This window comes from Pogoniulus pusillus, chromosome 41 (assembly GCF_015220805.1).
Source record: "Pogoniulus pusillus isolate bPogPus1 chromosome 41, bPogPus1.pri, whole genome shotgun sequence".
NCBI lineage: Eukaryota > Metazoa > Chordata > Aves > Piciformes > Lybiidae > Pogoniulus > Pogoniulus pusillus.
This window is the reverse complement of record NC_087304.1, coordinates 7,319,440-7,342,379: the sequence shown is the minus strand read 5'-3', so window position 1 is coordinate 7,342,379 and position 22,940 is coordinate 7,319,440. Positions and strand designations below refer to the sequence as shown.

The following is a 22,940-nucleotide window of genomic DNA, read 5'->3' as shown; positions in this document are numbered from 1 at the left end:
GGAGACAGGCTTCACCCCAGAGCAGCCCCAGTCCCTCCAATCCTTCCATTTCCCTGCTGAGCACAGGGCAGGCTACGCACAACCACCTCTGCTCTCCCCCACATCCTCCGGGCGCCGAGCGTCGGAGCGCAGCCAGAGTGCAGCCGCGCCTGGAGCCGTGGCCAAGCCCGCGGCCGCCGGCCAAGCGCCGCAGGAAGCTGTAAATCAGCGCCAGGTCCCTGCTCCCCAGCCCGCGGCCCCAGCCCCTGCGCCGGCGGCAGCCTCGGGGACCTCCAGGTGAGGTCATTTCCTCCGGTGAAAACTGCCAGCGCGGCCAGAGAGCCTGAGCAGCCCCAGCGCTGGGACTCGAGGGCTGCCTGCACTTGGTCTGGATTTGGGGTTGTTTTTTTAAACCTTCCCTGTTTTTCGTGCTTCGGGGATGAGCCAAGGTGGGACCTGAAGCAGACCCAGGCCAAGCGGCACAGTGACCGGGCTGGGAATGCGTCGGATCCTGGCCACTGTGATCTCTGCGCTGCGGCAGCTGCATCCTGCAAGAGCTGGGTTTGGAACTGACAAAATCACAGAAGCACAGAATAGTGGAGCTTGGAAGTGACCTCTGGAAATCGTTCAGTCCAACGTCCCTCCCAGAGCAAGGTCACGTGGGCAGGTCACACAGGAACACAGCCAGGTGAGTCTTGGAAGTATCCAGAGATGGAGATTCCACAACCTCCCTGGGCAACTCCAGGGCTCTGCCACCCTCACAGCACAGCAGCTCCTCCTCATCTTTAGATGGAACGTCCTATGCTCAACTTCATGTCCACTGTCCCTTGTCCTGGCACTGGGCACCACTGAGAAGAGTCTGGCCCCATCCTCCTGCTACACACCCTTAGATATTTGTAAGCCTCCTCCCCTAAGCCTCCTGCTCTCCAGACTCACCAGCCCCAGCTCTCTCAGCCTGTCCCCCACATCAGAGCTGCTCCAGTCCCGTCAGCATCTCAGCAGCCCTGCACTAGACTCTCCCCAGCAGTTCTTTGTCCTTCCTGAACTGGAGTGCCCAGACCTTGGCTTCCTCTGGCAAAGTCACATCATGTGTGGTAGAGACTAGGGGGTCTCACCCAGTCCTGAGTCCTTTGCCAGGGCACAGCAGCCCACAAGGGAGAGTGACACAAGCACTGACTGCTTTCCACAGCATCAGTGAACGGTTTTGGTTGGAAGAGAGCTTTAAGAACATCAAATCCAACCCTTAACTCAGCACTGCCTGGCCACAGGTAACCTCAAAGGGGCTGTGTACCCTGGGGGCAACACCAGCCCACACCACTGCCCTAGCCCAGCACCTTCTCTTCCACCAGGTGACAGAAAGAGAGGAAATGTCTTAAAACTGTGCCAGGGGAGGGTTAGGTTAGAGATGAGGAAAAATTTCTTTGCTGCAAGAGTGGTCAGGGATTTGCACAGGCTGCCCAGGGAGGTGGTGGAGTACCCATCATGGAGATGTTCAAGAACTGTGTGGCCATGGCACCTGGGGACATGATGGGGTTGGATTGCTGGCTGGACTGGATGATCTCAGAGGGCTTTTCCAACCCAAACAATTCTCCAATTCTCTGACATTACAAGAAATAACCCCAGAGTGGGTTCCAAACTCAGGCACCTCCACACCCATCCACAGCCAGCGCTGCCCACCATCACCTGCCACATCCACCCCACCAAGTGCCTCTTGGTGCCTTTGGCAGGATCAGTCCTGGTCAGCTGCTGACCTCTCTGAGTTTTCTGTGCAGCTAGGGAATTATAGATTAAAGCTCCTGATGTTAATCAGATGCTTATTAACTGATTTATTTTGCATGGGGTCCAGTGATAACAGGGGGCTGCTCCTGCTCTGCCAGGCAGACAAGAAAGGGCCTTTGATCCGCTGCCTTTGAGGCCCCTGCACGCTCCCTGCGCTGCTGATTGCTCTCCGCAGGTGTGGAAGTTCAAAAACAAACCCAAGAAGCCAGAGGTCACCCAGCAAAGGGAGGGCAGGGAAAGAGGCAGCCCCGGCCCCAACACCCAGTTCTATGGTGAGGGCTGCACAGGTGTCGGCTCAGACGGGAGGGAAGGGCTGAGCTCTGGCAAAGCTCAGCAGCTCTTCCTGTGGGAACTGGGGCCCCTCAGGGCACTGCCAGCCCCTCGGGCAGCGGGCCCCAGCACCTTTGAAATCTGAGGCCAATAAAGGGCCATTTGGTGGCAGTGATGTGTTCCCCACATGTTGGCTGGGCTGTAAGAGCTCCACGCTTCCCACAGAAACCTGACACAGCAGCATGGAGCAAACACAGGCCTGGAGCTGCTTGCTGCACCATGTGGGTCTGCATGGACTTGCCATCTGCCAGCCAAAGCCAACAAGCCCTTGGTACCTTCCTCTCCCTCCACCCTCCCACCAGCACCTCAGGGGCCATTTCCATGGGCAGAGCCCACGGTGGAGGTTACAGACTGAGCAATGAGGGAACACCACAGCAGTTCTCTCCCAACAGCTGCTCCCTGGGGAATGGAGCCCACTCTACATGGCATCAGCATGGGCAGTGAGAGGCACAACAGGCTTGGGCAAGGGTCCATCTCCAGCACTGCCCCAGGCCCAGCTCAGCTCCCATCAGGATGGAGCCTGAGCCTGCCTGTCCCCTGACAAGCACACAGAGGCTCAGGCCAGGAACGCAGCCTCGGCCAGACAGCTCCCCTAGTCCTGCAGGAACCTTCCAGCCTGTTCCAATTAGCTCTCCTGGAGATCCCATTACTGCTCACCACAAAGACGTTGCTGGTTTATTCCCCCCAGCAGCCACGGGAGCGCAGCTCATGTCCTGCCACAGCCTAGTCCCAGCAGCGCGCACACCTGGAGCAGCTCCAGCTGCATGCCTGCTTCCAACTGCTTTGCTTTCCCTTCTGGAGTGAAATCTGATCCCACCCAATATTGCATTTCACTCGGGACATAACGTCAAACAGAGCATAACTGGTGAGGGCAGGAGGTGGTGGGTCTGGGTCTGGCCAGGGAGGTGGCACCAGCAGCTGCTCCTTGTCTCCATCAGTGTCTCTGCACCACAGTTCCCTTTGCAGAGAATCACAGAAGGGTTGGGTTGGAAGGGACCTTAAAGATCATTCAGTTCCAACCCCCTGCCATAGGCAGGGACACCTCCCACTAGAGCAAGTCACTCAAGGCCTCATCCAGCCTGGCCTTCGATACCTCCAGGTGGGGGGCAGCCACAACCTCCCTGGGCAGCCTGTGCCAGTGTCTCCCCACCCTCACTCTCAACGATTTCCTCCTCATCTCCACTCTCACTCTCCCCTTTCCCAGCTCAAAGCCATTGTCCCCCTCATCCTGCCACTCCCAGCCTTTGTCCAAAGTCCCTCCCCAGCTTTCCTGCAGCCCTTTCAGGTACTTGAAGGCTGCTCTGAGGTCTCCCTGGAGCCTTCTCTTCTCCAGGCTGAACAACTCCAATTCCTTCAGCATGTCCCCACAGTGGAGGTCCTCCAACCCTCTGATCATCTTTCCTCCCACTTCAGAAGCTGTGGCTGGGAAAACCCTTCCCTGTCCTCTAAAATCTAAGCCCTCCACATATATAGTCAGAAGCTCTCAAAGCAAAGGGAGCAGAGACAGAGGAATGGGGAGAGGATATCCATGAGGAAAACAGTTCTGCCACTTACTGAGGAGGGGAGTCCAGGAGGCACCTTGCGAACCTTCTTGGTCTGTCCATCTGGTGTGGGGAGAACAAGAGAGGACCTGAGTTTGGAAGGGGGTTAGTGTAGGGGGGAAACAAGTTACAAGTAAAAGTCTCCAAGGGTAGAAGATGCAGGGGGAATCAGATCCCAAATGCACTTTAGCCCATGGGGAACCATCAATAGGGAAGGGAACCATCAGCAGTGAGAACACCTGAGGACAAACCTCTCCTCCTCATCTCAACTGCACCATCTGACCCACAACCATCTCACAGCTTGGCAGTCTCTCCCCAAACCCCGTGACATGAGGTGCTCAGCACCCAGAGGAGGGCTCTGCCTCTTCTTTGGAAGAGACCAAGCCCCAAAATAAACTTTTTGGGCAGGGGTGGGCATGGCAGTGGAAACAACTGTACTTGGGACTGCAGAGAGAGACTGCAGGAAGAAAACAAAGACAGGGATGGGAATGGATTTTCATCTGCTCCTCATACAGCAGAATATTTGAGCAAGTCTTGGGGCTGCAGGACCAGTCCATCCCCAGCCCATCTCTCCAGGACACTGTTCAAAGAAACATCCCAAGGAGAGGCTCAAGGGGAAACACTGATTAAAATATTGGACGTTTTGTGTCTCCTAACTAAGGAGAGCCCCACCTGTGGGGTGCAGGATGCTAGCACAGCCAAGTCTGCCATGCCACAGATTCTGCTGAGGGGTAGCTCAGGAGGAGAAACTCATCGCACAGAATGACCTGATGCCAAAGAATCATTTTGCAGGCTGACACTAGGACCCAGCAGAGGTTTCAAGTGGCAGTCCCAAGATGGATGTCTGTTTCTGGAAAGAGCTGGAGCTGCTGGCTAGGTTCTGGTTTCATTTGTTGGGGAAAGCCCAAAATAGATTCTGGAGAGTGAGGGGGGAACTATGGCAAGAAACACAAGTCCTGGAGAATTGGGGCTTGTCTTCACTCCAAAGTTAGGCTCTCACATGGCCTCACCCTTCATTCACAGCAAAATGGCTTATTCCAAGGTAGATCCAAACATGGGTCTGGATCCAACTCCTGCTCTGGAGCAATGAAGCAGGCAGGTGGGCAGGAAGAGGTCCCGGAGCAAACCCTGCTTGCTTCCAGGGCACAGCCTGGAGCTCACACTGCTTCTGAACAGCAGTCCCCTTTGCTGGCAGCAGGACAGGGGCTCCCGGAGGTCCAATAGCCATGTAGAAGCCCCCAAGGCAGCCCAGGATTTTCCAGGAATGACTACTGGGATGCAGTGTGGCTGGAGGCATCTTTAGGAGGACCTCAAGGCATTTGCTGCCTTCATCTAACCTGACACTTTCCAGACAGAAGGAAATTTTCCATAACTAAATCCAATTCATCTTTCCAAACCCCTCTTTCACCCCTGAAGGCAAAGCCAACATGGGCACCCACCCAGTCAACAGCCCCTGCAGCTGCTTGACCAAGCTGCAGGACAAGCCAGAGCGGTGGCACCCAAGGGTGGCACAAAACCACTTACCTATGTTGCTCTCAGCACCTCTCCTGCGAGGATTGTTGGGGTAAGAAAAATACTGGGATCCTCCTTTCACCCCTGTGGGGGACAGTGTGCTTGGGCTGGTGATCCCCATCTCACTGGGCAGGAAACCAGTCTGCAGAGAGGGAGACAGAAAAGCCCTCCCATGTCATTGGGCTGGAAAAGCACCACATTGCTGGGGCAGAACAGAGTTGCCTTCAAACCAGTTCAGCTGAGGGTAAAAGTAAATAGAGAAGCCAAAGCGCCAGTAGAGGAAAAAAGAGTAAATACAGAGGTGCAGGTAGAAAGAGCCTTCCAAGCTGTGTTTTCTTGCTGGGCCCTAGTAAGGAGCTTCTCTGCAAACCAAGGATATGAAGCAGCAAGTGCCATGGTGGGGACCACTGTGGTGCCATGCTCCCCTTGATGCTCACAAGGGCAGAATCACAGAATCATAGAATAGTAGGGGTTAGAAGAGACCTCTGGGGATCACTGAGTCCAACTACCCTGCCAGAGCAGCATCACCCAGGGCAGGTGACAGAGGAACACATCCAGGTGGGTTTTTAAAGTCTCCAGAGGAGACTCCACAGCCTCTCTGAGCAGTCAGCTCCAGGGCTCCAGCACTCTCACACCAAAGAAGTTTCTCCTCACGTCGAGGTGGAAGCTTCTGTGACTGAGTTTATGTCTACTGTTCCTCAGCCTGTCACTAGGCACCACTGAAAAGAGCCTGGTTGCATCCTCCTGCCAGCCAGAAGGATGAGACCTGACAGCTGCTGAAGGCACAGAGGAGGTGAGGGTCAGGGGGCCTCATTCCACAGTGCTCCTGCACCCAGAACAAACCTCCTCCCTTGCTGCTGCTGAGGTCTGGTAACAAAGGATTATGGTTTGTGCTGTGCTCAGTGCATTAGGGAGGACACACCCCTGTCCATCCCCATGCAAAGGGCACATCCACCCCGATGGCCTCCTGCTGTCACCCTGGTGATGCTGCTGAGGACCCTATCATGGCAGAGGATAGCCACAGCACTCACTCACCAGCAAAACCAGAACGCCTCTCTGCTAGGGGTCTGGAAGGCTGTCACCTTTCTGCCATATGGGGAAAGGCTGAGAGCTGGGATTCTTCAGCCTGGAGGGGAGAAGGCTCAGAGGAGACCTCATCACCATGGACCAGGACATAAAGGGCGCAGCCAGGAGGATGGCGACTCCCTTTGTGCCACGAGTCCCATGGAAAAGGCAAGGGGTGATTGGCACAGGTTACTGGGGAGATTGGCACTGGACTTGAGAGGAAAATGTTTCCCCATAAGCACAGTTGGGCACTGGAATCATCTCCCAAGGGATGTAAGCGGTGGAGTTCCTACACTGGGCAGTATTAAGCTTGGCAGGGTGCTTGGGGCAGCTCACTCCAACTGCACTGACACCTGGAAAGGTTGGACCAGATGATCCCTGGGCTCACTTCCATCCTGGCATGCTGGAATTCTCCATCCTCCCTAAACTCACTGCAAGAGACTGGAGATTCATCTGCCTGTGACTCTCCCAGTCCCATCTGGCTGTAAATCCCAGCCCAGGGGCTGGCACTGATGGTTCCCCTTCCAGTCCCTCTGCTGGGGCCATTCTCTTCCTGCATTTCATCAGGGCTAAGTCAAATCCTTCTTTCCAAAATGAGGAAACTCCTCCCTTGTGTACATCCCAGCTGACCTTGGGCACACTGGGAAGCAGCACGGAGAGGGCAGGAGCTGGAGCCCAGGGTGCTTGCTGGGATGGTCCAGCCTGCTGGCATGCTCCTTGCACCCAGGAGAGAGGGAAATGCATTTGATGGCGTTTCAGAGGGCTGGCAAAAGGCCTGGCACTCAAAAAGGCTGAGTTCTGACCCAGCTGCTGAGGTCAGCCTGTTGAAATACAGGAGGATTTCAGGCTTTTGAGGAACCGGGAAGAAAAACCCAGGGCTTTAAAACTCCATCTCCTGTAGAAAGAGGTCGGGGAGAGAAAGAGGAGCTGCTGTGCCCACAGCTGGTGGAATTCTTGCAATCTGTTCCACTGCTCATGTTACCCCTGGCACCACCAGAGCCCAGGGCACGCCCTCTGCTGCTGCCTGCCTCCTCCAGTGGGCACCTCTGCAGGGACACTGGCATTTTAAAGCCATTTCCCTGATTTTCCTTCCCCTTCCCTCTCCCTTGGGATGCCTCCAGAGGTTAAAGGAGGGGGAAACCAGGGGTGCTGTGGTGTTGCCCCATCCCTGAAGACACTCAGAATCAGACTGGATGTGGCCCTGAACAAGCTGCTCCAGCTGGAGGTGTCCCTGCTGCCTGCAGGGGCGTTGGACAAGATGCCCTTGGAGTGTCCCTTTCAATCCAGCCACAGTGGATCTGTGGAAGGTGCCCCCATGCAGGGCATCTGCCACTGGACAGTTTTACAGTGCTGTTCAAAAATCAAAACCCAACAAAACAACCACTAGGTCACAGCCCTCCCCCCCCAAAACTGGAGCCAGAAGCAACAACTGCTCTGGGGGCCACAGCCAGCCCTGCTCTCCCCTACCCTGCACAAGAGGAGTTTTGTCTCCTCCACATCAAACAGGCTTGGGGCTCCCGCTCTGCCACCCGATCCACGCCTGCATTGGGGCCTCTCCCAGCCCCCTGGCACCATTTGCCCACCCTGTTTCTGTTACCTTACATCTCCCCCCCTCCTCTTCCAGCAAACCCCAGCAAAACCAGAACATTAAAAAGCAATGTCTGGCATCTGGCCCATTTTTATTTTAGCAGCTTCAGTGGTAAATTAAATCCACTCTGGCACGGGCAGCCAGCACAGCTGCTGCAGCAAAGGAAACATCCTCAGTTCAGAGAGGAGGAAATTATGACAAATTTGTGTAAAATTAAAACATGTAATGTGTGTGTGTGTGCATGGAGAAAAGCAAAAGCTGGCCAGCCAAAAAGCTGCTCCCTTGGAATAAAATGGTGGCACTGTTTCCCTGGGGCCATGCTTGGGCACTGCCAGGGCAGTCGAGGGACACATCACAGCTGAGGTGCTTGTTCCTTCCCCACATGCTATTTCTGCTGGTGGCAACAGCAGAGATCATCTCAGGGCTGCTGGACTGGATTCCTGGGCTCTGATTTACCCCTGTGGTATTCCCCATCGGAAACAAGTTTTTCCCCCCTCACAGCACAGCCCTGCTCATACCAGAGGGGTTCACCCAGGGTGAGCCAAGAGGGCTCTTGCTCAGAGCAGCTCTGCCTTGTTGTGTCACCGAATCATGGAATGGGTGGGAAGGGACCTTTAAAGCTCATTCAGTCTAACTCCCTGCAGCCAGTAGGGACATCCGCAACTAGAGCAGGCTGCTCAGAGCCCCAACCAACCTGACCTGCAATGGTGCCAGGGATGGGGCAGCTCCCACCTCTTTGGGCCAGGCTGTCTCCACCCTCAGGGTCAAATATTTCTCCCTTCTCTCCAAGCTGAATCTTCCTCTTCCAGTTCAAACCATCACCCCTTGGCCTGGCCCAAAAGGCCCTGCTCAAGTCTGTCCCCAGCTTTCTGCTCAGACCTTTCAACTCTGCAAGGCCTTCTCTCCAGGCTGCACAAGCCCAAATCTCTCAGCCTGAAGTGTCCCACCTTGACTGTGGAGAGGAGCATCTGCTGCAGAACCACCGTAAAAACAAACCACTGCCCAACATCCACTGAAGTGATGCTGCAACAGCAAAGAAACCACCTGGTGGAGTGTTGAGTAGGGGGACACAAGCATGCAGGCTGGGATGCAGGGTGAGCAGGCAGAGAACCAGGCACAATGCACTGGGAGGCAACTTCTGCTGCAGTTGCTGGCCCTGTAGGGGCCCATGTAGGGCCAGCAGCTGGAGCAAAGTTGCCTCCCAGACCATTCCTCTGCCTGTGGCTACCCTATCAAGAGGAAAAGATCCAACCTACTGAGACTCCCTTCTGACAGATCTGAGCCTGCACAAACCCTCAGTGCTCCACAGACATCTCTGAGTACAGCAAAGGCTTTTCCAGGATGTGCTGTAGAAAGGTTGAGATGCAACCTTCCAGCTCACTCTCCATTCCCAGGCTCTCACTCCCAGCAGGCAGCACAGGAAGCAAACAATCCAAGTGGATCTCATCCTTACCTGGTTGAGTCCTGGGATCCCTGTGTCTCTGCCGAATGTGGAGTAGGAGGCTCTGTCACTGCCCTTCCCTACAGCACAGAAAGGGAAACAGAAAGAGTTTGTGTGAGGGACGGAAGCTTTGGGTGCCCTCCTGAGTGTCCCACCGAGGTGGGGGCTGCCTCCTGTCCCAGCTGGCTGCTAAAACAGGAGCCTGTGTACACAGAGGTGCAGCAGGACTGGGCTGGTCCACAGGGAGCAAACCTTAACCACTTCAGCAATGCAGGGAAGTGCCCGTGGCCATGGAAACTGCCAGTGCCAGACCCGAGCCAAAAAATCCCTCCAGACACGTTAATAAGAGCCAGCTGAACTTGGCAGAGGCAACAAGAGAGCAATCTGAAAGACAGGCAGCGAGGGACCAGTCCTGCTGGGCACTTTCCACACCACAGGAATGACATCAGAGCAGCCTGCAGGAGCTGGGCTCCTGCTTCCCAGGGCACTGGCATTAAGAAGAGTGTGGCCAGCAGGTCTAGGGAGGTTCTGCTCCCCCTCCACACTGATGAGACCAAACATGGAATACTGTGCCCAGTTCTAGGTTCCCCAGTTCAAGAGAGACAGGGACCTAATGATGAGTCCTATGAGGATGCTGAAGGGACTGGAACATCTCTGCTATGAAGAAAGGCTGAGAGCCCTGGGACTGGCTAGTCTGGAGAGGAAAAGGCTGAGAGGGGATCTGAGGGGTGAGGGACAAGAATGAGATGTCAGGCTCTGTTTGGTGATGCCCAGTGATAGGACAAGGACCAATGGGTACAAGCTGGAGCCCAACGAGGAGAAATCTCTTTGGTGTGAGAGGCTGTAGCCATGGAGCAAGTTGCTCTGAGAGGTTGTGGAGTCTCCTTCTCTGGAGATTTTCAAACCCATTTGGATGTGTTCCTGTGTGACCTGCCCTGTGAGATCCTGCTCTGGCAGGGGAATTGGACTTAATGATCTCTAGAGGTCACTTCCAAACCCTAACATTCTATGATTCCACAATTACCTTCATCCCCTGTCCTGCTGGAGATGCTGTTTCCCCAAACCCCATCTCTGAAGAGCCTGCACTCAACAGCAGAGCCCTTCCTTCCTTCCTTCCTTAGCCCACTCCATCAGGTTCTAAGGGGCAGGCCCCTCCTGGAGCTCCTCGCAGCAGCTGTGGGCGAGCCCAGTCCACATGCCCAGGCACTGTAGAGTGAACTTTAGCACCCAGCAAGTCTTTTATCAAACACCCAACCTCACCCTGCCCACATGCTGCTCAGAAGAGGGCTTTCAAGGAGTAAAGAAACAGAAGTCTAGGGTGACACTGAAATGTTTCCATCCTGAAAGGGCCTTGCAGCCAGACTCTGTCCTCGCTGTCACCGCCCAGCAGTACACCATGGCTCCAAGCAAGGAGCACTCATGGGTGCCTGGAGACATCCCTGAGGAAGGACCCCACTGCCAGGGCAGTAAGGGTGGGGAGACACTGGCACAGGTTGCCCAGGAAGCTTGTGGATGCCCCCTCCCTGGAGCTGTTCAAGGGCAGCTAGATGGGGCCTTGAGCAACCTGGGCTAAAGTGAAGTGTCCATGGCAGGCAGTTGGAACGGGATGATCTTTAATGTCCCTTCTCACCCAGTTCATTCTGTGAATCCATGAGTCCCTGGGGAATAATTTTACAATGTGCAGAAGCACAACAGCCTGCTCTGGGGCCTCCCCTCCAGCCAAAGCAGAACTAAACTCTCCTCTAGTGGGGGACAGGCACTTTTTTCATGGAAAAATGTGAAAACCTGAACTGAAAATCCACAAGGGATTTTCCCTGCTATTCATTGTCATCAGGGAAAAGAGGCAGGAGAGAGGAAAACAGATGATGATCAAAAATGCTGTGGAATCCACAGCTGGATGGCTCTTCTCCAGCAGCTGCCCCATGCCACCACAGGGGACTCTGCCCAGGTTAAGGCTGGGAGGTGCTGGGCTCTGCCAGCCCCCATCCTGGCCAAATCCCTTCCCAAAAAGGGGCACCTGCATCCTGCCTTTGGGTCTGGCTTAGCATACAAAATTGGGAGGCACCAGCACAGCCTGCTGAGATAGGGGTTAGGGCACAGAGGAACATTTGGGCTGGCAGGCAACTCTGCACCCTGTGAAGAGGTTTGAGGAGCAGATCAAAAGATGGAGAGCAAAGTTCCCCAAAACAGAGCCCTGAAGCACAGGGTAGAGAAGTGGGAAGAGAGAGGAGGGGGCTTGGTTTGTAACCTTAGCACGGAGGCCTTGAATTCAATCCCAAATTTCATTGAATGGTTTGGGCTGGAAGAGACCTTCAAGATCATGCAGTGCCAACCCCTGCCATGGGCAGGGACATCTCCCACCAGCACAAGGTGCTCAAGGCCTCATCCAACCTGGCCTTGAACACCTCCAGGCAGGGGACATCCACAGCCTCCTTAGACAACTTGTGCCAGTCTCTCCCCACTCTCACACTCAACAATTTCCTCCTCATCTCCACTCTCACTCTCCCCTCTCCCAGCTCAATGCCATTGTCCCTTGTCCTGGCACTCCCAGTCCTTGGCAAAAATTCCCCCCCAGCTCTCCTGGAGCTCCTTCAGGTACTGGAAGACTGCTCTGAGGTCTGCCTGGAGCCTTGTCTTCTCCAGGCTGAACACCCAGAGATATCCACAGCTAGAGTGGGTCTCCCCAAACACAAGCCCCGCCCCCCCCTCCCCCCCCACCCCGCTTCTTGCCATGCCAGGAGTCCCAGAACTGCAGGCCAGGCCCTGCCACCCCTCACCTTTGGTGACAGCTGGAGGCTGCAGCACCACTGCTATTTGGCTTCAAAGGCTTAAACATTAAGTAAACAAAGGTCAGGATGTCAGAGCAGGGATCCCCTAAACGACCTAATTTCTAAAAGAGCTTAGCAGCTCCACTGGCCCCAGCCCTGGCCACACAAAGAGCTCAACAGGTTGTGGCACCAGGAGGGTTGCAGTGGTTCCTGCAGCACCCCAGGGTGATGCCACACCACTTTATCTGGTCACTGACAGCCAGGCTGACAACTGCCTGCTGCTGCCAGCCATGGCTTGGGTGGTGAGGCCCAAGCCAAACACTTCTGCCCTCAACAGATAACCTCAGAAACTGAACCACAGGGAGGGCTCTTGGCACAAGGGCAGGAAGATGAAGGACTGCAACCCAGTGCCTTGGCCTGAACCAGAAAGGATCTGCACAGGCTGCATTAATGAGGACAAACAAGGCCAAGGTCTGGGTCCTGCACTTGGGTCACAACCCCTGGAAGACTCCAGGCTGGGGGCAGAGTGGCTTGAAACTGCCCAGCAGAAAAGGACCCGAGGGTGCTGGGTGAGAGTGACTGAACATGAGCCAGGGGGGTGCCCAGGTGGCCAAGAAGGGCACCAGCAGCCTGTTCTGGAGCAGCAATGGTGTGGGCAGAAGGAGCAAGGCAGTAATGGTGCCCCTGGATGGGGTACTGGTGACACCATAGCTTGAGTCCTGGGGTCAGTTTTGTCTCTTCACTCCAAGGAGGAAATTGAGAGGCTGAAGCAGGTCCAGAGAAGGGCAAAAAAGCTGGGGCAGGGTCTGGAGAACAGGGCTGGGGAAGAGCAGTGAAGGAGCTGGGGGTGAGCAGTGTAGAGAGCAGGAGGCTGAGGGAGACCTCATTGTTTTCTGCAGCTCGCTCCCTGAGAGGAGGCTGCACTGAGGTGGGGGTTGGGCTCTTTTTTCTAGGAACCAGTGATAGGACAAGACAAGTCTCAAGCTGCCTCAGGAGACGTTTAGGTCAGACATGAGGAACAATTTCTTCCCCAAAAGGGCTGTCAAGGCCTGGGGCAGGCTGCCCAGGGCAGTGATGAAGTCCCCATTCCTGGAGGGGTTTCAAAGCCATGGAGATGTGGTGCTGAGGACCACGGGTTGGTGGTGCCCTGGCAGTGCTGGGTTAAGGGCTGGACTTGATGATCTCAAGGGTCTTCTCCAACCAGTTTCGTGATTCTTCTACCTTTCACGCCCAGCTTCAGAGATGTTTTTGTTGTTTCTGGTTTTTTTTTAACAAACAAACAAAAACCCCAGAACAACAAAAATCCCTTAACCAAATGAAAACAGAGAGTGATTGGCATTGGAATGGGCTGCCCAGGGAGGTGGTGGAGTGGCCGTGCCTGGAGGTCTTCAAGAAAAGCCTGGATGAGGCACTTAGTGCCATGGTCTGGTTGATTGGGTAGGGCTGGGTGCTAGGTTGGGCTGGATGAGCTTGGAGCTTTCTTCCAACCTGGTTGATTCTATGTGCTGCGTGCTTGGGTCAGTTGGCGTCTCTGGAATGGGGGAAATGGGGAAGGGAAAGAAGAGATGTGGCCAGCCCCAGCTCCCTCCTTCATCATCACTTCGAAGAGACAAACCAAGAAAAACCTCAGCAGGAGAAATTCTGCATTTAACTGGCTAGGAAAACAAGGCAGGAGGAAGAGCAATGAATCTAATGTCTCCAGCCTACTGAGATAAAAAGAGTCCATGAGTTGGGCAAGAAGCAGCTGCACTTGCCAGCAGAAGGTGCTGCTTCTGCTGCCAGCAAAGTGTCAGCCACAGAGGTTGCAAGGAGCTGGAATTTGCCTGAGTCACCTTGTCACAGCCACTGACCTGCGGCACTGCCTGGAAATGGTGGGAAAGCCACAGGACCACGACAAGGGCAGGGACTGAGGCAGGTCTCAAACACTAGGAATGTCCCCAGATGCCACCTTGCTCCTAACTGAGTTACTGAAATCCTGCAGCTGGGGGTTAAGGTATCTCAAGGGGTAGAACTTCCCCAAGCTGAAAGATTATTGGGAATAAATCCCTTGATGGGAAAGGGCTTCCCTTTGAATCCTTCCTGATGAATCCACCTCTGCAATCCCGGCCTGCAAAGGTGCAGCACAGCAGAGGGCACCTTGAGCCAGGTGCATCCAAAACCCAGCTGGGAGCACTCAGCATTTCCAGCTCTCCCTGGCACTGTGTGTCCTGCCATCCCATTCCTGCCTTTGCCACCGCCTCCACTCCCTCTCATGCCCTGTGCCTGCCCACATTGCCTTCCCCTGCTCAGCAAGCCATGTCTGCTCTCCCCAGCACATTCCCTCTTGCAGGATCTGTCTGTGCTGGGCTTTAGACAAAGCCTGCCCCAGGCTTGCCCTCACTTCAGGCTTCTGCAGAGCATCCCCCCTCTGCCCTCCCAGATCTGATCCTGGAGACAAGGTGGCAGAACCAAAATTCCTCTTTCCCCAGGCTGCCACCAGCTCCAGCAGCAGGGTTTGTCCTCAGCATTCAGGACCATCTCATCCTAAGGGCTGGAGCAGCTCTGCTATGAGCACAGGCTGAGGATGCTCGGGGTGCTCAGCCTGGAGAGGAGGCGGCTCTAGGGGGGACCTTAGAGCTGCCTTCTGATATCTGAAGGGATCCTGCACACCATTAGGGTGTCTAGAGACAGGACAGGGGAGAATGGATTGAAGCTGAGGGAGAGAAGGGTTAGAGTGGAGCTGAGGAAGAAGTTCTTCAGTACAAGGATGGTGAGACTGTGGAATAGGCTGCACAGGGAGGTTGAGGATGCCTCCTCCCCGGGGGTCACAGGATATTAGGAGTTGGAAGGGACCTCCACAGATTGAGTCCAACCCCTGCCAGAGCAGGACCATAGAATCCAGCACAGGTCACACAGGAACACATCCAGGCAAAGCTGGAAAGTCTGCAGAGAATGAGACTCCACAATCTCTCTGGGCTGTCTGCTCCATGGCTCCAGCACCCTCACACGAAAGAATTTTCTCCTTAGGTTCAGGTGGAATTTTGTGGGCTGAATTTTGTGCCCATTGCCCCATGTCCTGTCACAGGGTATCACTGAAAAGAGCCTGGCCCCTTCTTGACACCACCCTGCAGATATTTCAGGGCCATCAGGCAACCAGCAATAGAACAAGGGGACAGAGTCTCAAGTTGTGCCGGGGTAGGTCTAGGCTGGATGTTAGGAGGAAGTTCTTCACAGAGAGACTGATTTCCCATTGGAATGGGCTGCCCAGGGAGGTGATGGAGGCACCGTCCCTGGAGGTCTTCAAGAAAAGACTGGATGAGGCACCTAGTGCCATGGTCTAGTTGACTGGCTAGGGCTGGGTGATAGGTTGGACTGGATGATCTTGGAGGTCTCTTCCAAACTGGCTGATTCTATGATTCTATCACCCCAAAACAGATCCCCTAGAGCATCCCACGGCCCCCACCACCCTGGCACAGCCACCCACAGTGTGCCAACCCCACCCCCCCCCAGCCCCACAGCAGTAATTTGATCAGAGCTACAGGCTGGGGAAAAAGGAGAAGGCAAAACCCAAGCAAGGATCAGAAGGGGGAAGAAGACAAAAAAGAAGTGTTGCAAAAGCAGGAGCAGCAACAAGCCCCATCCGTGGGCAGATTAAAGCCATTGTCCAGGAAGACGCCAATCCCCAGCAGCTCACAATGCACACCAGATTAGGAGCAGTCCTCTGAAAGGAGCTAATTACTCCAATAATTACTAGACAGCATCTCTTCTGCCTTATCAGTTTCCTTGCTGGTTAAGCAGCCCCCCACCCTGCCCACCCCTGCTTCCCACGGCTGTTAAAAGAGAAGCAGATTTTGGAGACTGGTGATTTGGAACGGACAGAAAAGGGCTTCTCACCCTCTGGGATTGGCCCCTTTGGCACCATGCTGTGTTCTGCCACCACCCTGAGCAGAGAGGGATGGTCCCTGTCACCTCTGTCCAGCTGAGGCTGGGATGCTCAGGCCTGATCTGAATGCTCAAACCTCATCCAGATGCTTCGACCTCACCAGGTTATTTAAACCTCATCTGGATGCTCAGACCTCATTTGGATATTAAAACTCAACTGGATGCTCAGACTTCTTTGGGATGCTTGGAGCTCACCAGGACACTCAGACTCCGACAGAATATCCATCACCCAAGGAGCAGGACCAAGACCTCCAATCTTGAAAGCTCTGAGGAGGAAGTGGTGGAGCTCCAGGCTGTGACTGCTCCCTGCTCATCATTCACTGACCCTTCCCAGCAGTCTGAGCACAGATCAGATTTCATCCAGGGACTGCAGATCTCCTTTTTTTTGTTAAATTGAAGCTTCCTCTCCAGTGCAACACAGCCTCTGCTGCTCCTCCTCCTGCACACCATGGCTCCAAAATGCTGTCAGCATTCAGGGGCAGCCGAAGCCTCCACCCTCAAAAGGCCATGAGCACTGACTCGGGTTGGTAAGAATTACCCAGACCATCAAAGCCTGGTGAGAGTGGAGTCTCCCTTCCATTTGCTGGAGGAATGTGGAACACAGGGCCCAAATCCTCTTGTTTTAGTAGCATTTCTCCAGCCAGTACCAGACCCTTGCCAGCAGCGCCCAGCAACAGGACAAGGGGCAATGGGCACAAACTGGAAGCCAAGAGGTTCCTTCTGCACAGGAAGATAAACTGCTTTGGTGTGAGGGTGCTGGAGGGCTGGAGCAGGCTGCCCATAGAGGTTGTGAAATCTTCTCTGCAGAGCTTCCAACCCACCCTGGGCACTGTGCTCCTGGGCAAGCTGCTGTGGGTGCCCTCCTTGAGCAGGGGGGGTTGGACTGCCTGAGCTCCAGAGGTCCCTTTCCACCTCTAGCCACTCTGTGATTTTCTGAAATGTTTCTTCAGCAGTTTCTGTTCCTCCTTGAAGAAAGGGAGGTGCAGTTAGAAGCAGATACATATTTTGATTTTGGAGGTGATGGTCTCATGCTCATTCTGTCCACCCAGCACCTTGGGACTCCCCACTTTGCCACTTACAAGATTTCCAGAAGAGCTTGGTGAAGAGGAAGAGAAAATGTCACCCGTGGTCTTCCTCCAGACCATCCTTCTCAGCACAGAGGCAAAGCAAAACTTACTGCTGTGCTTTTGGCACCTGCTCCAAGAATTGATGCTTTCTAGTTTAACCACATTCAGTTTAAGGAATAAAAGTTGCCTTTGAAATGGGAGGTGTCCCCAGGCCCCTCCTGGCTGCTCTCTCCCAGCCTCCCCAGCTTCTGTTTTTCTGGTGGAGCTCTGGGTGCTGCACTCAACCACCCAGGTCAGAAACTGAGATCTTGCATCCCCAGTGGGTACTGGAGCCATGGGCATGGTGCGTGGCCCCCATCCTGCCCTTCACCATTGAGGGAGGTGGTTGAGGCACCTGCTGGGGCAAGGGAGGCTCCGTGCCACATGCTGGGGACCAGTTGGGCTCACAGTGTGTCGGGGAGCACTGTAGTGCTTGCCAAGGCCTGGCAGCCCTGGCTTTGAGAGGGAGCCAAAGGCACCACCCCTGCACACACATCAAAGGGAAACCCTCCTTGTTCCTCCCTCAGTTTCTCCTTCTCAGCTGGAGACTCTCAAGGCTGCCTTGGCCCCAGGTGTGGGAGAGGTTGGGATGGGTCCCCCCCACGCACACCCCAAGAAACTCTGCTGAGCTGCAGCGAGGCTCCTGCATCACCAAACATCTCTTCTGCTTTGCTTACATCCTCCTGGAGCAGAAAACGAGAAGGAATAACAACCCCTGCAGAGGGACAGGGGGGATCTGCTCAGAAATCCTCCCCCACAGCTGTTCCCCTTTCCAAGCAGCTCTGCAGGAGGAACCTCTGACCATGGTGAGGATTTTCTGTTTCAAACACGATTCCCTCTTCTAACCTCACCCTGCCAAGCAGCAGCAAAACCCATCAGCTGCAGTGCCCTGCCCCGACACTGCTTCCTCCACGCTCACCAGAGGCTCTTATCCACCACTGCGTGGGCAAAGGTGAGGAGGACTAACCCCAATTCTTGACCTAATGCCATTAGAGCTCTCTAAGCCCTTCAGGATGGATATTTTCTGCTCTTAATCTCTCCTCCCTCGAGCAGGGAGAAGTAACTGGGAGAAGAGCTGCATGCATAGGCTCACACAGGATCTCCAGCTCTGGCACAGCCCATGGGGCAGGGGCCACATGGCACTGGCTGCTCCCTGCCAGCTCCTCAGGTGGCCTGGCTGCAGATGAGGATGCAGGAGCCAAATGGGGCTGATGGAGCCCTGCAGGACTCAAGCAGAGTCCCCAAACCCAAATGCAGCTCTCTTCAGAGCTCACATCACCACGAGGTTGTGAAAGCAAAGCAACCACAAGCCTGATGCAAGACCCTGAGTGTGGGCTGTGTCTGAATCACAGAACCAGAGTGGTGGGGTTGGAAGGGACCTCTGGCGATCATCCACAGTCCAACCCCTGCCATGGCAGGGGCATTTAGAGAAGGTCACACAGGAGCACATCCAGGTGTGTTTTGATTGTCTCCAGAAATGGAGATTCCAGCACCTCTCTGAGCAGCCTGCTCCAGGATTTCTTCACCTTTCAATTACAGAAATTCTTCCTCATGGTCTGAGGGAACTTCTGATGGGCAAATTTGTGCCCACTGCCCCTTGTCCTGGCAGTGGGCACCACTGAACACAGTCTGGTGCCACCCTGCTGACGCCTGCCCTTTAAGTATCACTCAGCATTGATGAGATCCCCCTCAGGCTGCTCTTCTGCAGCCTACAAAGCCTCAGTTCTCCCAGTCTTGAGGCAGTTTCATGTCCTGTCCTGTCACTTGTTCCCTGGAAGCAGAGTCCAATCCCCAGCTAATTCCAGCCTCCTCCCAGGGAGCTGTAGGGAGCAACAAGGTCTCCCTCAGCCTTCCCTTCTCCACAGTACTCATGCTCAGCTCCATCAGCTCTACTCCCCAGCCCTGTTGGTCCCAACCAACCCCAACCAACCAGCTTGGTTGTCCTTCTCTGGACCTCTGCAGCTCCTCAATATCCTTCTTGGAGTGAGTGGCCCAAAACTGAAACCCAGACTCAAGCTGTGGCCTCACCAGTGCCTAGTTCAGGGCTACACCATTGGTGATGCAGGCCTGGGTGCTGGTGCCCTTCTTGGCCACCTAGGCACACACTGGTCATGCTCAGCCAGCTGTGGCCATGGGGAACAGCAAGGCTGGGTAGTACCAATGCTCCCACCACCACGTGCTGCTCTGTGTCAGATGTCCCCTGCTGTGCCCATGTTCCCAGCAGCAGCTCAAGCACTCACCCACTAGTCCAGCTCCCAGGAATGGTGATGAAGCCAAGCTGTTGTGAGCCGGCAGGTCCCGGTGCTCGCTGTAGTGAGAGCCTTCACCATAGCTCTGCTGAAGCAATACAGGACAGTTACCACTGGGCACCAGAGGCTACCCACCCAGATGCCAAGCCACAAGCTCAGACCCTCCCACAGCTGGAATAGTCAAAGGCTCCTCATGAAAAGGGCACAGCAAGGATCTTGTCTTTATGGTGAGGGACAGCAGCGCACTGCAGCCATGAGGATGTGGCACTGAGGTGAGATATCAGAGAATGGGTTGGGTTGAAAGGGACCTTCGAGATCATCCAGCTCCAACCCCCTGTCATGGGCAGGGACACCTCCCACCAGCACAGCTTGCTCAAGGCCTCATCCAACCTGGCCTTGAACACCTCCAGGCAGCCTCCCTGAGCAACCTGTGCCAGTCTCTCCCTACCCTCACTCTCAACAGTTTCCTCCTCCTCTCCACTCTCACTCTCCCTCTCCCAGTTCAAAGCCATTGTCCCTCATCCTGCAACTCCCAGCCCTTGTCCAAAGTCCCTCCCCAGTTACTGAAGCCCCTTCAGGTACTGAAAGGCTGCTCTGAGGTCTCCCTGGAGCTTTCCCTTCTCCAGGCTAAACAGCCCCAGCTCTCCCAGCCTGTGTCCATAGGGAGTTGCTCCTGTCCTCTGATTATGTGGCACAAAGCAGGGACACAGAATGGGGCTGTCCCTTGCTGTCAGCTCTCTGCCAGGTTCTGTCATCGACCTGCAGCCCCAGATTGAGCTGAGAGACCAAGGTGACAATGTTTATGAAAATGAGAACTGACATCGTGGTGCTTGCTCCACCCCTGGCCCAAGGGAGAAGAAGGTGTCACTGTAAAACTGAATCCCACAACTCATAAAACCTGAGCAGCTGGCAGAAGAATCTCAACTCAGGTCTCTCTCCTCCTCTCCTCAGGTCCTAGTTCTGTGCTGTCGCAGCCCTGACTCCTTTCCTACCAAGGGCTGTCACAACCCTACTTTCCGTCCTCACCAAGGGCTCCTCAGTTGGCCAAGGCAGTAAATTCCTCACCAAGCAAGTCTGAGTTGGTCCCTTGGGCTGCCAAAGCTGTGCACAGAGGTTGCTCAGTGAGCTCTCCCCAAGGCACAGCCCATCAGGTGAGATCACTCCAACCCACTGGGGACCTCTCCCACCCCACAGGCAGGAGCAATCCATGCACAGCCAAATGCAGGGGAGGGAGAAGCCGTGGGGAGCCCACATGGAGCAAGGGCCTGGAGGAAGGTTTTGGAGGAGAAGTTTTCTCCAGAGAGTCCTCAAGGAAGTAAAACCTAGGGAGATTGGGATGGCAAAAAGCCCTCTCCCTGCTGGGAGCCCTGCAGGTTCAACAGCACCAACATCAGTCCAGAAAAGCTGTTCCAGGGCTGGAGCCAGCCTGGGCATGGCCACGTGTGGGGAGGCCACAGCAGAGCCCCTGTTTGTTTTGGTTGCAGCTCGGTGTTTGTGCTTTGGCCTTACCCTGCCTTGGTCAAACGTGGAGCTGTTTTGATCTCCTGTTCCCCAGGAACCTGATCCTGGTCTTTCATCCAAACCTAGGGAAAAACAGGAAGAACAAAGGTTACTTTTGCTTTATCAGCAGAGCCTCACAAGGTGTTCACACAAAATTAACTCTTCCTTCTACAAACAGACCAATCTTTTCATTAATGAACTGCTTCCACTCAGCCTAACCGACCTGACCCTCTCCTTCCTCACCTTCCCACTCCAGCTGGGAGTTTATTCCACAAACTTCAAAGCAAATCCCACCACAATCTGGAAATGCTTCAAACCATAGGAGAGTGTGAAGATAAGAAACAAGTGTTTGAACTCCATTCCAGAGTGCATCCATGAACCAAGAGACCAGAGATGGATGGGGAAGAGAACACTGGACTAAAAACTCAATGGTCATATCTTGGTGGGGTTGGAAGTGACCTCTGGAGATCATCCAGTCCAAGCCCCTGCTCCAGCTTGCCCAGGATCACAATGGCATGTGGGGGGTTGGAAACTCTCCACAGAAGGAGGCTCCACAACCTCTCTGGGCAGCCTGCTCCAGGCCTCCAGCACCCTCACAACAACCAACTTTCTTCTCATGTTGAGGTAGAACCTCCTGGCTTCCAGTTTGTGTCCACTGCCCCTTGTCTTGTTGCTGGGCACCACTGACAAGAGCCTGGCACCTTATTTTTGCCCCCACCCCTCAGATATTTATAGATGTTGATCAGATCCCCTCTCCACCTTCTCCTCTCCAGACTAACCAGCCCCAGGTCTCTCAGTCTTTCCTCACCAGATCCCAGTCCCTTCAGCATCCTCATAACCTCCACTGGACTCTCTCCAGCAGGTCCTTGTTTCTCTTGAACTGGGGAGCCCAGAATTTGGCACATTCCAGGTGTGGTCTCACCAGGGCAGAGCAGAGTGGGCAGAAGAACCTCCCTAGACCTGCTGGCCACACTTTTTTTGATGCACCCCAATGGCTTCCAGAAGTATCCAACACCAATCTGTGCCCACCCTGTGCCAGAGTCACCAGGGGCTCTCTGGGGAGCCCTGTACAGCAGCTCCTCCATTGATAGCAAAGTGCCAACAGCTGAGGTGTTGGTAGGGCACTGCAGGACACCACAGAATAGCTCAGGTTGGAAGGGACCTCAGAGATCATCTCCAACCTCCTGCCATGGGTAGGGACACCTCCGACTAGACTACCTTACCCAAGGCCTCATCCAGCCTGGCCTTGAACACCTTCAGGGGAGGAAGCATCCAGCAAGGCACCCACAGCAGCTTGCCCAGGATCACTATGGTCGGGGGGGGTTGGAAGCTCTCCAGAGATGGAGACTCCACAGCCTCCCTGGGCAGCCTGTTCCAGACTCTCTCCACCCTCACGCTGAAGAAATTCATCCTCAGCTCCACTCTAACCCTGCTCAGCCTCAGCTCCAAACCATTTCCCTTGGCCTATCTCAGACACCCTCAGGAAAAGTCTCTCTGCAGCCTTCCTGCAGGATCCCTTCAGGCACTGGCAGGAAGCTCTGAGGTCCCCTTGGAGTCTTCTCCTCCCCAGGCTGCACACCCCCAGCTCCCTCAGCCTGTGCTCACAGCAGAGGTCCCGCCTAGAGCAGAGATGTGCTGACAGCTCTGGTGACAGCTCTGGTGACAGCAGTGGTGACAGCAGAGAGGCAGGCTGGTGGCAGGGCCAGGAGTGTGTGCAGGGGGGCAGCTCGTTGGAGCCCAGCTGATTACCATGGCAAACACACTACCCGTTGGGCTCCCCCTGCTCCCCTCACTGTGCAGTTAACCAGAAACTTCTTTCAAATTACATCCTTCTATTCCTGTGCCTTTGTGTTAATCATTTCCCCGGAGAATTGGTGTTTAATTGCTGTCTAATTTGCATAATTATGCATATTAATCTCCACACCTAATGAATATTCATATTTTTTCTCATTTAGATTTTGTTTTCTAATCAAAAATTTCCAATGTGATTACTGTGCAGAGCAGGGATAAGCCTCTAATAATACCTTGGGTGCTGGGGAGAATTGCTGCCAATTCTCCCACCTCCCACTTCCTAGAATAAACTTTTTGCTTTGCTGCTGCTTCTCCAAAGCAATTTTCAGCTGCAGACCCTGCAAAGCACAGCACCAGGCACAGCAGCTCC

General features: G+C 54.6%; 1 protein-coding gene across 1 annotated transcript in view; it reads right to left on the bottom strand.

The window, feature by feature from the left end:
* Positions 1-22,940, bottom strand: part of TCF3 (transcription factor 3) — a 101,043-nt gene that overhangs the window by 24,992 nt on the left and 53,111 nt on the right. The window contains 5 exon segments of the mRNA XM_064175316.1: positions 3,643-3,692; positions 5,154-5,283; positions 9,248-9,315; positions 19,271-19,364; positions 20,789-20,862. Of these exon segments, the coding sequence (XP_064031386.1) occupies positions 3,643-3,692; positions 5,154-5,283; positions 9,248-9,315; positions 19,271-19,364; positions 20,789-20,862 (416 nt within the window).